This window comes from Schistocerca americana, chromosome X (assembly GCF_021461395.2).
Source record: "Schistocerca americana isolate TAMUIC-IGC-003095 chromosome X, iqSchAmer2.1, whole genome shotgun sequence".
Classification (NCBI taxonomy): Eukaryota; Metazoa; Arthropoda; class Insecta; order Orthoptera; family Acrididae; genus Schistocerca; species Schistocerca americana.
Genome location: NC_060130.1, coordinates 427,775,242 through 427,791,514, shown reverse-complemented (window position 1 = coordinate 427,791,514; position 16,273 = coordinate 427,775,242). Strand labels below are relative to the sequence as shown.

The 16,273-nt window shown below is 37.6% G+C and overlaps 1 protein-coding gene across 2 annotated transcripts in view; it reads left to right on the top strand.

Moving 5' to 3' along the window:
• LOC124555614 (proton myo-inositol cotransporter-like) overlaps positions 1 to 16,273 on the top strand; it is a 522,342-nt gene that overhangs the window by 486,319 nt on the left and 19,750 nt on the right. For both annotated transcript variants that reach the window (XR_006968572.1, XM_047129583.1), the window contains exons 7-9: positions 4 to 167; positions 6,228 to 6,339; positions 12,188 to 12,432. Coding sequence is in view for 1 of the 2 variants with exons in the window: in XM_047129583.1 (XP_046985539.1) it covers positions 4 to 167; positions 6,228 to 6,339; positions 12,188 to 12,432 (521 nt within the window). In the remaining variant the exon portion in view is untranslated. The remainder of the gene's footprint in view (positions 1 to 3; positions 168 to 6,227; positions 6,340 to 12,187; positions 12,433 to 16,273) is intronic.

Below are 16,273 nucleotides of genomic sequence, written 5' to 3'. Positions count from 1 at the left end.
CAGGTATTACAGTGGTAGTATAATTCAGATGGCTGGAGTTAAAGACCTATCTCTGGTAATTTGGTTAGCTGCTGCTACAGCAAGTGTGAACTTCCTGTGTACATTCATTGGCTTTTACTTAGTAGAGGTTTCTGGACGGAGGCCTTTGTCGTTGTGGTCTCAGGCTGGTGAGTGACAGTTTGTTAGCACTTAAAATATTAATTCATTTTTACTGTATTAATAACACTTTGCTCTCTTTTAATCCATTTCTTGATGATCAAAGCATTCTGTGGTCTTGTAGTAGAACCTGACTGGCTAAAATAAACAGTATCTGCAGGTTTGCAAATGATTAGAGCTGCAATTCCCTGTGACAGTTACATCAGACAACAGAGTACATCAGTGCTGTCTGTGTTCTGTGTTGTCAGGCCTGGTAGTGTAAACAACAGGTATGAACAGCATAAGATGTTGAGTGGTCATGGTGAAGGATACAGAGATACCACATACTCGAATGAGACAGCATTACCAGGACCAAACTGAAAGCAGTCTCATTATGGGTCTTCATTTGGCCAGCTGGTCCAGTTGTGCAATATCCACATTTGTAGGGCACTTGGATATGACAATGTCCCATTGTTGGACTGAATGGCAATGTGAGGGCAGGCATACTTGTAGTCGAGGTTCTAGTCTGATTATCCAAGGGAGGATCAGCATACTGTGTATTGAGCACATCTGCAACTGCCATCCAACAACAGGTAATGGACTCATTGCATCATTTTGTGTCATTCCACACATGCATTGGACACTAGCAGCAGCCGAAGTAGGGAATTACCATCCCAAGCATAGCTGCTGTTAACACCATCACAACACAAACTGGTGTGTTTGGAGTGGTGCCATGACCAGGAAGCATAGGCTGCTAATGAATGACATTGCATTGTGTTAAATGATGAATAACATTCCTGTACTCTCAAGGATGACCATTATCAGCAAATATGGCAGCAGCCTGGAGAGACGTCCCATTCTTCCAATGCTTCAGAGAGGTGCAGCAGAGCAGTGTTACTCTTTGTGTCATGGTGTGCAGATCCATCTATGACTTACAGTCACAGCTGATAGTGATTGAGAGAACTCTGACAGCACTGTAGTACATCATGGCAGTAATGTGTCCTCCTGTGTTACCTCCCTTGTGACAGTATGGAGGCACCATTTCTCAATGGGACAATGCTCAGGCACATATGGTACATGTCTCCATGAACTTCATGCATGATGTTGACATACTTGCACAGCTGGCAAGATTCTGCATCTGTCCCCAATACAATGTGTGGGACCATTTCGGACATCGATCCCATTACAATGCTGTGATATCTAGGACCAGTTACAGCAGTTAAAGGCCAAGCCTTCATAGGTGATACAACAGTTTTGACACATTTCTTAACCAGATCAGTGCATGCATGTGGGACAGAGAGTATGCAGCATCTTAATGATTACAGAGCTTATACTACCAAGTTCTATGTAAATGTGATTCAATTTTGTAATCTCTGAAATAACATCACATACCCTCTCAATTCATGAAGTTTCATTTCATTTCCTCCTCCCTTTCTGGGTGCTTAACTTTTTGTCTGGCAGTGTATTATTGTGTGGAGAAAAAACTGTTTTGCTGTCAGTTTCAGTATCTTCTAATGATTCTGAACAAGAACTACACACAATCAAAACAATACCTGTAAACGATAAACATTACATATTTATATGCTCCTCAGAGTATCAGACTTCCGTAATCCTTTACAACAAATTTCAAATCTGCAAATACAATCTGCAAATGAGAGTAAACAAACTTAAATATCAATAAATAAATTTAAATATTAAATAACAAATAACATCAGGTGTGAGTGAGCACTGCACCTTAGCCGTCATTGAGGCTACTATAATGCATCACTTCCCCACTTCAGCAGTGATCCACAGTTGCTGAAGTCAGTTGCCCCAGTTACCATGACAACTGAAGTGAGTGTTGGCAATGCCCTTCTATTTCTGTCATTGTTTTCAAACAATGCATTCAAACCATTATTGTGGACTCTGCCTCCTCTGTTTTCTTGGTTCATTCCCTCAAAGAAAGACTGGTCCTCTTTTTCAATCATAACACATGCTATATTGCAGTAGCCTAATTTGAAAATGCTCTTCACATGAGCAAAAGAGAAAATGGAAAATGAAAAAATCATTATTTTCTATTCCTTCACAGTTACAGTTGGCCAGCTGTCTGAATACAGGCTTCAGTTAATACAGATTGTTTATTAGTACAAATCAAAGTCGAAGAAAATATGAAAGACTGAACCCATGGCATTTGGTGATCAGTAAAGGAACTAATAATTATTCATTCACATAATTATTGATTTTAATCAAGATTCTCCTCTTTAGCAGCACTGACTGGTCAAAATTCACTCCATTTTACCGTAATATACAACTATTATATAGTAACACACAATTCAATCCCAGTTACTTATGAGAAAATATTAGTTTACACTTTTCGTATACACTTTGGAATAATGGGTTTTTACCTATTACTGCCAAAAATACTCACATTCTGGTATTGTATATGCTTCTTTACCTTCAAATGCACACCTTATGATTTTCATTCCAGGCTGTCTAAGTTGTGGCTTTACAGAACGAGAAACATGGATATTAAAATACTGGAACCAGAATTCTCAAATCTGCATACTTCATATTACTGATTTAACCGAGAACATTAAGTCAGTCCATTTTAAAGCCACCTGGGTCATGGGATGAGCTCTAATGACACTCTGACCTTTTTTTAACTTTCGCCCAGTCTCCTTCTTCAGTACTACAGCCCTTGATGGACTTTGGCCTCTACAACCATCTTCCACATTTGTTCTCTGCTTATCTCTTCCATCCGCAGATCTCCATCTTGGTAAGGTCAGCAAGCATATAGTCCAGCCATCTAGCTCTTTGTCACCCTTTCAGTATGCCTTTTATTATTTGTTTGGGCATCATGTCATACATCTTCCTCTCCACATGTCCTAACCAACATATTCTTCATATTTAATAAATGTCACTGTATCTTTCTCTTGCATAAGCTCTTGTATTTCATAATTGCACTTCACTCTCCAATCCTACGCTACTCTCACAGGCCTATAAATTTTTTGCAGGATTGTCCCATCAAATGCACTTAGTTGTTCGCATCTGCTTTTGTCATTGTCCACATTTCTGACCCATATGTAACAACTGGTTGTACAAGGGAATAGTATAATCTTAACTTGGCTGTTCTTGTAATTGGAGAATTCTCAAATACCTGTAAGTTTACGTATTAGATGCTGTTTCCCGCTTGTATTCTTTTTCTAATATGGGGTGGTTATAATTACAGTGCAGCTACTCGCAGAGGTCCACTGTGGGCTGTCATGATCATATGGTAGCAAAACTTAGTAGATATTAGAACACATTAATGTGTTTCATTAGAGGCCATACATTTTGGGTTATTCAAGAAAAAACATACAAAAGTGACCTTCAGACACACCTGTGCTCCCACACTTAGCTCCCTCTGGTGGATTTCTATGACATTTATCATGGCACTCCCTCCTACCACTGTACAAAAATTTGCAACTCCATGAATTATTTCCCACATTCAACATTTTTTGGTCTTCATTGACTGGCCTCATTAGGCCACTGGGCTTAGTCAAGGACTTACAGATTGTAAAATTGACAGTATGTGTAAATTTTAACAACATAAAATAAATGATTACATCATTGTATTCGCCAAGCCTTCTGACTATGAAACTAATGTTCTTGTAAGGGCTAAGTTTGAGTCGAATTGTCTACGTAATTAGTTTTAGCATAACATTGTAGTCTTTCTTTTTCTTTCATTGCCCACACAGGCATGTTTAAATCAATAATGTTAATGAAAGAGCCGACTATGCTGGAAGTGTAATAGCCCAATCAATAGAGACCAAAAAAAGTGAAGTATCGGGACTAGTTCATGTAATCGAAAGTTTTTTGTACAGTGATAGGAGAGAGTGACATGAACAACATACTAGAAATTCTGACTGGTGATGGATGAGTGTGGTGATGGAGGTATGTCTGAAGGCCTCTCTTGCTCTTTGTTTTCTTGACTAACTCAAAATCTGTGGCCTCCAATGGAAATGTATCACAGTACAAAATTTAACTACATCAAATTTCCTAGAAAAGGTTCTGGTCATTTTTTTTCTGTAGCGCTAATAGTTTGCACCTAGCAACCAAGAGAATATGAAAATCTTGAGTGGTTTTTGAAGACCAGATAGATCATCATGGGTTGCATAAAATGATGTTGGTAGGGCAGCTGAATCACTCTGTATATACTGTTACAAACAGCATGCACCTCATACAGTTTTAGCTATGAAATAAATGTGAAGATCAAGCTCCAGAGTGTTTCTAAAAAATATGGGATGATTATTTCCTTCTCAGAGTATCACCGAGCGAGGTGGCGCAGTGGTTAGCACACTGGACTCGCATTCGGGAGGACAACGGTTCAATCCAGTCTCCAGCCATCCTGACTTAGGTTTTCCGTGATTTCCCTAAATCATTTCAGGCAAATGCCGGGATGGTTCCTTTGAAAGGGCACGGCCGATTTCCTTCCCAATCCTTCCCTAAACCGAGCTTGCGCTCCGTCTCTAATGACCTCGTTGTCGACGGGACGTTAAACACTAACCACAACCACCACCACCACCACCACCTTCTCAGAGTATCAGCCTTCTGTAATACTTAACAACAAATCAGCATATGCAAATAGCAATAAACAAATTTAAATAGTAAATCATATCATGAGCATTAGTGAGCACTGCAGAACAGCCATGATTTAGGCTGCTATGTTACAAAATGTTTCCAGCTCACTGTTATCAACAGTATTCTTAAGAAAAAGCTAAAAAATCGAATCTAAATCACTGGTACATCCATGACCAGTGTCCAAAACAATTTCCAAAAAAATGTGTATTTCCATTTGTTGGAAGACAGTCTACCAAAACAGGAAATATTTTGAAGAAAATGAAACATTCTACTACTCAACTGAGATAGTAGACAAAAATGTGTGTTACCACAAAGGCACACAATCCTCAATGAATAAAAGCGGTGTCTATAACATCAGCTGCAAAGATTGTGGTTCATACTTCATAGGAGAAATGTCACCACAATTAAGGAAAACCACAGAAAATGGAAGCTGCAGAAAACACACTCTACATTTACACAGTTTTATCTGGAGACTTATTTCTTTGATGATCATAAATTCTTTGCTGTATATATTTGGACTATTATAAATGTCAGTTACAATAGACAAAGATCTAATGATGCAAAATCTAGGTTGTAAAATAAATAAATAGAGAAATAAATGGCAAGAAATGTATTTTCTATATAAAACTGAAATTATTGGCATAATGACTTTTTTTCTGTACTGAAACAAATCTGATATAATGTTACAACATATCCAACACGTTTTAAAACTGTGAGTTGAAATGTTGCGCAAATTCTCATGGTAATTCACCAAAGTTCCTAGTATCTTAAATATTGGCGAAAAGTTTCTCACTCTTTGCAAACAACCATAGGCTTGATGGCATATTTAAAACATTTTAAATTAGGTAGTTAGGTAACTGAAATAATAAGCTGAGAAGGATAGATTGTTACTCACCATATAGAGGAGACATTGAGTCACAGACAGGCGCAGTGAAAAGACTGTTATACGTTTAAGCTTTCAGCCAAAAAACTGAACTTAAATCGGTCCGAAGAGGCCATGAAGGCCTAATGGAACCGACCGGCTACTGTGTCATCCTCAGCCCTCAGGCATCACTGGGTATGGATATGGATATGAAGGAGCATGTGGTCAGCACACCACTCCCCCAACCGTATGTCTGTTTCCGAGACTGGAGCAACTACTTCTCAATCAAGTAGCTCCTCAGTTTGCCTCAAAAGGGCTGAGTGCACCCCACTTGCCAGCAGAGTGAATGGTCACCTATCCAAGTGCTAGCCAAGCCTGACAACGTCTAACTTTGTTGATCTGATTGGGGGGGGGGGGGGGAGGAGAGAGGGAGAGAGAGAGAGAGAGAGAGAGAGAGAGAGAGAGAGAGAGAGAGAGAGAGAGTAGTCTATCCTTTCCATAATATTGTTTTTATTTCATGCTGGACTTTCCATTGCTTGAAATAATGATTCATCCAGGAACCTAAATATGAAGCTATCGTACATATATATTATGTATTATCTCTTACATAATGTCACAATTCTTTCTGCAGGGGTTGTACTGGCTCTCATCATTCTGGGTGTTTCTTTCCATCTGATGGCACTAGACTCACCAGGCATTAGCAGTCCATTTGATGCACAGGAAGGGCCGTGTTCTGCAGCTGAGTAAGTGTTCAGACTTCATAATATGTCAAATATAATAATAATAATAATAATACACTGTAGTGTGCTTTGAAGAATTACATGTGGAAATTTTTATAGAAAACACTGGAGTAGTGTGCAATCTGAATTATCATGTATGTGCACAAATATTTAAACATGTATGTATACTTGCTTTCTAACATACTTTCACACTTCCTTCTGAAGGTATCGGTATTGTGTAACTACAGCATATGCAAACTAGTTTTTTTACTTTGATACACCTGAAAGCATGGTGCTTGCGAAATCGTACACATAATATGACTTCTACAGAACAAGTTAATTTATCTGCAGAGGAAGATAAAAGGTTTATTCGTTACCTCAGTGGAAGTTACATTGGCACCTTCAGTTAAATGAAATAAGTAAAAGGTTGTGGTACAAGATGGTGTACACAGTAGGACACTCAGATCATCCCAGCGACTGGCAGAGAAGGCTGAGAAGATCAACCTTGCACACAGAGTTTCAACAAAGCTCAAAATTTGCAGCATTGTCCCCATGTCAGATTGTGGCTACCTGGTTCTGAGTTGAGTGGAAGGACTGCACCACAGACTTCGAAGGTTGTGTGACAAGCTAGGCTATGACTTCCTGTACTTGCACGATTGGGTAGAGAAATTTAGGGTCACCCTAAATGAGTCTGGTGTACAATTCACATCAAAGGCTGAAACATAGATTGTGTGTTGGGTGCACAGAAGGATTTTTTTAGATTGGGTGACTCTCCATCCTCTCCACATAATGAGCTGTAGGAGATACAGAAGTGCAAGTGTAAGATCCAAAAGAATGCCCTGTCCCCTCCCCCAAAGCAAGAGTATTAAAATTTTAGTAATTAACTGCCAAAGCATTTTCATCAAAGTGCCATAGTTTGAAGAATTCCTGAAAAATGCGCAGCTCATGTAATACTAGATACAAAAAGCCAATTAAAACCTGAAGTTGACAGCAGTGAGATTTTTGGGTATAATTTAAGTGGTTATCAAAAGGGTAGGCTAATGGGAAGTGGAGGTGGTCTATTAGTTGTGGTGGACAAGAAACTCAGTTTCATGAAGATAGAAATTGAAGCTGCATATGAGATTGTTAGGCAAGACTCAGTATCAGATGCAGGCATAAAATTGTAATTGGATCCTTTTATTGCCCACCAGGCTTGCCTTCTGATCTAACTGAAAACTTTAGAGAAAACCTCAGTGTGCTTGTAAGCAAATTTCCCAAATCACAGCTGTATACTCTAATTATCCATTAATCAGTTGGGAAAATTAGTTTTGTTAGTGGTGGATGTGAAAAGACATTGTGTGAAACATTACTAAATAACTTCTCTGAAAACTACCAGGAACAGTCAGTTTGGAACCCCACTCATGATGGAAATATATTGGATCTAATGGCAACAAATACATGTGACCTAACTGAGGATGTTCACATGGAAACTGGCATGACTGACCATGATGCAGTTGAAGCAGCAGTGATTACAACAGTACAAACGACAACTGAAACCAGTAGAAAGAGACATACATGCCATAAACTAGGTAAAAAAGCAGTAGCGTCATATCTCAATGAGGAACCTGAAACTTTCAGCACAGGAAAGGAGAATGTAGAGAAAATATGTCTGAAGTTCAAAAGAATAGTTGACCATGCACTGGATATAAATGTACCCAGTGGAATAGTTCATAATGGGAGAGACCATCCATTGTATACAATCATTGTAAAGAAACTGCTAATGAAACAGTGACTACTGCATAATAGGTGTAAAAACAAAAAAAGCATAAGACTATAGATAGAGAGATGCTGAATGAAATGGGTCTGGCTGTAAAGAGAGCAATGTGTGAAGCCTTCACTGACTACCATAGCATAATACTGTCAAATGGTCTTTCACGAAACCCAAAGAAATTCTGGACATACGTAGAGGCTGTTAGTTGGACCGAAGTTAGTGTCCAGTCACTCGTGAATGAGACAGGAACTGAAATTGAAGGTAGCAATGCAAAATCTGAAATGCTTAACTCCATTTTCAAATATTTCTTTACAAATTAATATCTAGGGGTATTGCTCCAACTTATTTCTCGGCCACTGTGGAGATCTGTAATATAGATAATAGTCTCAGTGGTGGTTAGAAACCACTGAAATGATTAAAATTGAACAAAGCTCCAGGGCTCGATGGAAACCCTATCAGATTCTATACTGAATCTGTGACTGAGTTTGCCATTTCTGTAACTGTAATCGATCATATCCCTCAAAGAAAAATCCATGCCCAGTAGTTGGAAGAACTCTCCTTTTCATATATTGTGAAATTATAACATGGAGAGACAAAGGAAAGTAAAACGAAGAAACCTCTGTAGGTAGAAGTTACAAGATCCAGTTATACACATCTCGGCTTGCAGAAGTGTATATTAAATCACAACTGTAATAAAACTCTAGTGTCACCATATTGTCTATTGTTTTTAAATTAATGTTTGATTAAGGACACCATTTCTTTGATGCATAACTAACCATACCATAACATCAGCAAGTCTCGACATTATCTTGATTAATCAACACTCCATTTTTTCATTATATTGATAACACCAACACATGCATTTGCACATGTGCAAGTGTGTGAATGTCTGCAGCATTTACAGAGAAACAACTTTCACATTTGGATCAGGTTCAGTACATTGCACATCAAACACTTGGTGCACACTCTTTTAATGAACCAAAAGACTACCCTGCTTAACCAGTGTGCCCAGCACTTCACATAATAATTTGGGTTAAAAATGAAAAAGATGACACCATTAAATAATTAGAACAAAATTTCAGGTGTGAGCTGTAGGAGAACCTTTATTTATATGGAGAATTTACCACTGCTATAAAAATCTTTGCACTGTCATGTGGCAAAAAGTTTTAGGAGATTGCAAAATCATTAAAAGGCTGACTGTTTACAGAATTTTTTGCTCCTTATTCAAAAACAATAAATATTATGTGACTGTTGCAACCAGTATTGGAAAGTGAATATGGTATTGAAATAAGACAGTTGTGCATATTTTCCTTGCCCATTTGATAGAGCAGTCCCAAATTAGTCTAGTGTAATATTCATTTCATCAGTCAATGTTAACAGGGTCATTAGATCATGAAGAATAACCAGTGCTTCAATGATGACTGAACAGCACCCTGACCTGCTCAGCTACTGCTGAAGCACTGGTTGCTCTTAGTGTGTTAATGTCTTTGTTAATACATATGAATAAAATACCCTCAGACTTCAAGAAGAATATAATAATTCCAATCCCGAAGAAAGCAGGTGTTGACAGATGTGAAAAGTACCGAACTATCAGCTTAATAAGTCACAGCTGCAAAATACTAACACGAATTCTTTACAGACGAATGGAAAAACTAGTAGAAGCCAACCTCGGGGAAGATCAGTTTGGATTCCGTAGACACACTGGAACACGTGAGGCAATACTGACCTTACGACTTATCTTAGAAGAAAGATTAAGGAAAGGCAAACCTACGTTTCTAGCATTTGTAGACTTAGAGAAAGCTTTTGACAATGTTGACTGGAATACTCTCTTTCAAATTCTAAAGGTGGCAGGGGTAAAATACAGGGAGCGAAAGGCTATTTACAATTTGTACAGAAACCAGATGGCAGTTATAAGAGTCGAGGGACATGAAAGGGAAGCAGTGGTTGGGAAGGGAGTAAGACAGGGTTGTAGCCTCTCCCCGATGTTGTTCAATCTGTATATTGAGCAAGCAGTAAAGGAAACAAAAGAAAAATTCGGGGTAGGTATTAAAATTCATGGAGAAGAAATAAAAACTTTGAGGTTCGCCGATGACATTGTAATTCTGTCAGAGACAGCAAAGGACTTGGAAGAGCAGTTGAATGGAATGGACAGTGTCTTGAAAGGAGGATATAAGATGAACATCAACAAAAGCAAAACAAGGATAATGGAATGTAGTCTAATTAAGTCGGGTGATGCTGAGGGAATTAGATTAGGAAATGAGGCACTTAAAGTAGTAAAGGAGTTTTGCTATTTGGGGAGCAAAATAACTGATGATGGTCGAAGTAGAGAGGATATAAAATGTAGGCTGGCAATGGCAAGGAAAGCGTTTCTGAAGAAGAGAAATTTGTTAACATCCAGTATTGATTTAAGTGTCAGGAAGTCATTTCTGAAAGTATTCGTATGGAGTGTAGCCATGTATGGAAGTGAAACATGGACGATAAATAGTTTGGACAAGAAGAGAATAGAAGCTTTCGAAATGTGGTGCTACAGAAGAATGCTGAAGATTAGATGGGTAGATCACATAACTAATGAGGAAGTATTGAATAGGATTGGGGAGAAGAGAAGTTTGTGGCACAACTTGACCAGAAGAAGGGATCGGTTGGTAGGACATGTTCTGAGGCATCAAGGGATCACCAATTTAGTATTGGAGGGCAGCGTGGAGGGTAAAAATCGTAGAGGGAGACCAAGAGATGAATACACTAAGCAGATTCAGAAGGATGTAGGTTGCAGTAGGTACTGGGAGATGAAAAAGCTTGCACAGGATAGAGTAGCATGGAGAGCTGCATCAAACCAGTCTCAGGACTGAAGACCACAACAACAACAACAAAATAAATATTGAAATATACTAATTTGGACCCAATTATCAAATGGCACACACAATTCCGTGCTAAAATAATTTTATTTGTAATGGGAAACAAACTGGCACTTTCTGTTGACACTGAGCATCGCATGAAAGACATGAGTATTTGTTTGGGGTAACTCTGGCTACACATTGCACAAGTGAAATTTTCGTGGTAGAGGGTTCATCAGACCACTTTAACACAATTTCTGTAGTGTTCAGCTCTCAGATAGCACGTGGAAAAAATGAATACTTAAATCTTTCCATGTGAGCTCTTATTTTATTATGATGGTAATTTCTCCCTCTGTAGATAGGAGTCAACAAAACAATTTTGCATTTGGAGGAGAAATTTGGTGATTGAAATTTCTTGAAAAGATCTTGCTGTAGCAGTAATACAAAATGAGCTGCCCTTGTTTGAACTTTTTTGATGTCTTCCATCAGTCTTATATGATAAGGATCCCATACTGCCCAAGAATGCTCTAGAAGTCTAATATAACTAGCCTCTTTAGTATATCTGCTGCATCTTCTAAGTGTTCTCCCAATAAAACACTGTCATCACTTCACCTCCCCCAAAACATTTTCTGTGATAATTCCAGTTGTAATCCTCACATATTTAACTGAACTGACAGCTTTAAATTTTTGTGATTTATAATTTAACAGAAATTAAACAGATCCTATGTAGTGCTTATGTGGATGAACTCTCACTTTTTATGCCTTACTCAATTGTCACTTTTCGTATCGTACAGATATCTTGTCTAAATCATTTTTCAATTGGTTTTGATCTTCTGATGACTTCACTTAACTATAATCACGGCATCATCTGCAAATAGTCTAAGAAGACTGCTCAGATTATCTCCTAAATTGTTTGTTTAGATTAAGAACAGCCTGTAACAGTTCGCTCTGGAATGCCAGCTATCACTTCCATTTCATTCAATGACTTTCCATCAGTTACTGTGAACTGTGACCGTTCTGACAGGAAATCACAAATTCAGTCACACACTGTGTCTATGCTCTGTAGGCATACAATTTGATTGGAAGCCCACTTGTGAGGAAGAGTGTCAAGTGCCTTATCTAGAAACACAGAATCAATTTGAGAGACACAGTTGACAGCACTCATTACTTTGTGAATAAAAAGCAACTTGTGTTTCACAAGAATGATATTTTGTGGATCCATGCTGACTATATGTCAATAGATGCACATAAAATTATTTAACAATATGAAATTGACCATTTTCCACTGCAGGACATGTGCATCTTGTGTGGACCAATTAGCTGAATGTGGCTTTTGCTACTGGGATCTTGATGTGGCAACTAATGGAACATGCCTGCCTGTTAATCCTGAAGGTGAAGCATTAGTGGGGCTATGTTCTAACATGACATCAACTCTTGTGGATGATGGGCTGACACTGGCTGTGGGATGGTGCCCATCGCGTTATTCTGCTCTTGCAGTTGCAGCACTTGGCATCTACCTTTTGTTTTTTGCTCCAGGTATGTCTCAGTTTTTATTGCAAGAGGATTGGACAGAATCTGAGCAATTAAAAACTTTTTTGTGTAAGTTGTCCACAATAAAAGATTTTGCTAGCTTAAGGTGAAGTAGTGGAACAGTATGTGAAATTAAATGTTACATTCTAGGATGATGATTTAGTTTTAGTCAACTTCTAATTTAAATATTCTATTCATGAGGCAAGTTGGTATGTGGAGTCACCTTTCTGGAAGCCTCTTTGACTACATCCCAGTGTATCTAGAATGCTGTTTACAGCAGCGAACTTATTTTTGCTTAGTACAAAATAATATCTCTTTTAAAACAGTAGAGCAGTTGACTAGAACAAGTTTTCTTTAACAATATCTGGAAAACAAGTTGCTCAAGAACATCGTAGTCCAAAAAATTCAATCTCTCTAATTCATTGTGGAAGACTGTTACAGAATTCTCATTAGAACATTGTTTTTAAACAGTATCTGTAGGATTTTTAATTGGGAAAATGTGGCTTGGAATTTGTATCTGATCTTTCTGATTGAGGTTTTCTGAAAATGTTTCATGAAACATCTCTGTAAGTGAGATTGACAATGTATGCTTGTGTGGTGGTACTTGGCTCTAAAATTGCCATTTCAAATTGTGGTGGTGGAATAAATTTTCCTCGCCAGTGTTTGGCAGTAAGTGGATGAGCTACACAGATAATTATAGATTTTAGTATACAAAAGGAATAAAATATATTATTCTGTTGTTCACACTGTGAAACTATCTTCAGTGAATTCTTCAGCAGAGAATTTGCACTTTTCCACCAGGTGAGTAAAGAGCTATTGTTTCAGTGAAGCTCTATGTTTAGTAAATTACTGGCTTTCATTTTATTGTAAATTTTTAACTCTGTGTACTCTGAGGTGATTGGGTAGAGTTTTAAATGATGTTTTGTGGCATTCAAAATTTTCTCTGTAGCGAGTGCTGCAGTTGTGGTGGAAAACAGTGTCAAGTGTACATTTGTTTTTGTATAAGTCAACCAACACCTCATACATGTAAAGGGAGGGAATGGGTAGTTCTTTTAATTTTTTGTGGTGGTAAACATGATACACATTATTCACAATGTATTTTCTTTCATAATAATGCTAAGAGCCTTGTGACATTTGCTGAATATCCCTGGAAGATTGTCATAATGAATCAGCAACTCAAAGTAACTGTTTTGAATTATCTTTCTGGTATCTATATTTGTGTCACCCGAAAAAATACACATTGAAAATGCTAAGGTACTATGTTTATTTGCTAAGTAGTCATTGTTTATCTCCCAATTTAAATTTTTATCAAGATTTAGGCCTAAGGACGTTTATAGGGTTTGCTTCTGTGATTCCTTTTATTTTGCTCTGTTCTAAGGACTAATTTTCAAATTGTATTATTTTGTATTTAGTTCCATATAGTTTTAGACCATTTTAATGGAGACAAGAATCAAGTCTTTCAAAAGTATTTTTATACTTTATGGAATTCTTTGGTGCACATAATTTTCAATTAGAAAAGATACGAGCAAATAAAATTGAATGAACATTAGGAGCAAGTGGCTCATCATTTATATAGAAGAGGAATAGATAGATACCCAATATCCAACCTTGAGGGACTACTTCAAAAAATTGTTTTCCAGTTTCAGGAGTAATTGATGGAATTTGAAATTACAATTGTTTACTTTCTATCTAGCAAGTAAGACTTGAACCATTGTAAAGCAGTGTCCCTGATTCCGCCTATTACAGAATACTCATATGACCTTTTTGTCCTTATCTAATGTGGAGCATATTTTTTGAGCAAACTCATTGATGGTATTTACAGAGCTTTTTCCTAGTTGTAATCCAAACTGGGTTTTAAAAATTTGTCGTTTATAGTAAGCAATGTTTGAATCTGTTTTGCTGCAATCCTTTCAAATGCATAAGAGGACACTGGGGGAACTGAGACGGAACAGTAATTCCCTATATCTTCTGTTGATTCCTTTTGAATAACGGCTTTATCTCTGCACAATACAGTACATCTGGAAAATGTACTTGTGCAAAGGATTGGGTTATAATAATTGCAGAGGTGGTGTAATGATATCATTCAAACTCTTGATTAAAAATGTGAATATTTCATCAAACTCAGATGAAGGTTTTTCTAAGACAATATTTCATTTTTCATATCTCTTGGGGTGATTTTATTTATCTATATATTTTAATGTATTTATTTTTTAAATGGTTTAAAAGATGTGTTGTGGTAGTTTTCCAAGCTTACGAAAATTGCCTTGTCTTGGTAGGCTGTCATATGTTCATCTGATCTTACTATGTTACAGCATTCACTGAAATAACGGGACATGGTTTACTATATTATTTTCAAATCTAATTTTCAGAATCTCTTGATATTTGATTTAGGCTTCTCATTCTGACTGAATAACTGACCACACTGATTTTTCTCATATTTCTTTATTGGAGGATGAATGTAGGCTATTATATGCCATTTTTGGCAGCCAATATGACTTTCCTGAGTATAGCTTTATAATCAGGATTTCTGCTTGCTTTTAGCTCATTGTGGAGCTCTCTCTTTCTGACTCTAGAGACTTTTATTCCTTTTGTAATCCACTTAATCTTACTGCTAACATTCTCTTTTACCAAGTTCTGGGAGGACAAGATTAATTGAATATATATAAGAAACAATTTAAGAAGTTTTATGTGGTGCTTGAACTTAAGTGATCTACAGGCCAGCATACAACACTTTGTTTACTGCAGAAGAAATCCATATTATCTTTGCCGAAATTCATTTTTATATGAGGGAAAGTCAAAAAGTAAAGGGACTTTTGCAATTTCTTGCCATAGGGCTCAGTAACACTGCTCTTATCCAGAGCTGATGTTTTGTTGTCTGCAGCAATTCTATGCAATGTGTCACTCTTATTCCCACATTAGTCATTGTATTGTAGCAGGCCATGAAACATGCCAGCTCCATTGCTGATCTGCACCAAGGAGGAAATGAGTGCAGTGATTCACACTTTGTTTGCGGAAGATGTTAAACCCGTGGAAATTATCCACTGGATGCAAGAACAGTAAGGTGACAGCTTTTTATTGTGAAGCAATATCTATGAATGGACAGAGGACTTCAAACAAGGGAGAACTTCTCTATGTGATGAGGAATGACCGGGCATGCCATTGATGTCAAAAACTGAGGACAATTTGGATGTCACTGAGGGCATGGTGGTGGAAAACAGATGAATCACAGTAGACAAAATCACCAATACTTTACATATTGGTCATGGCTCATCGTATTCCATCTTGCACGACAGGCTAAATTTTTGGAAAGTGTGTGCAAGGACGGACATCCCGTAACCATTTGGCCTGCTTTCATTGTGAGGGAGCTGTATTTTTACAGCAAATTGTTACTGTGTATGAAATGCGGGTCCATCATAATGAACCGGAAAGTAAGGCTGCAGGCATAGTTAGGAAATAACCACCATCACCAGAAGTTAAGAAATTAAATGTCAACCATCAGTTGGTAAAATTATGCTAACACTATTCAGTTAACCTCATGAGGCAAAACTGTGAACAGTGAGAACTATTATGATATGTTGTGAGCTAAAGTGAAACATGCATTCAGATCCAAACATCATGGAAAACTGTGAAAAGGTGTCATCCTGCAGCAAAATAACACTTGGCCACATTCTGCCAAGCACACAGCCAAAATGATAACAGTTGGGGTTTAAATTGCAGGAACACCTGCCATACAGCCCAGACCTGGCACCAAGCGATTTCTTTATGTTTGGACTATTGAAGGAAGTAATCAGGAGAAGAAGATTTGCAACTGATGCAAAAGTCATTGATGCAGTGAAAAATTGGTTAC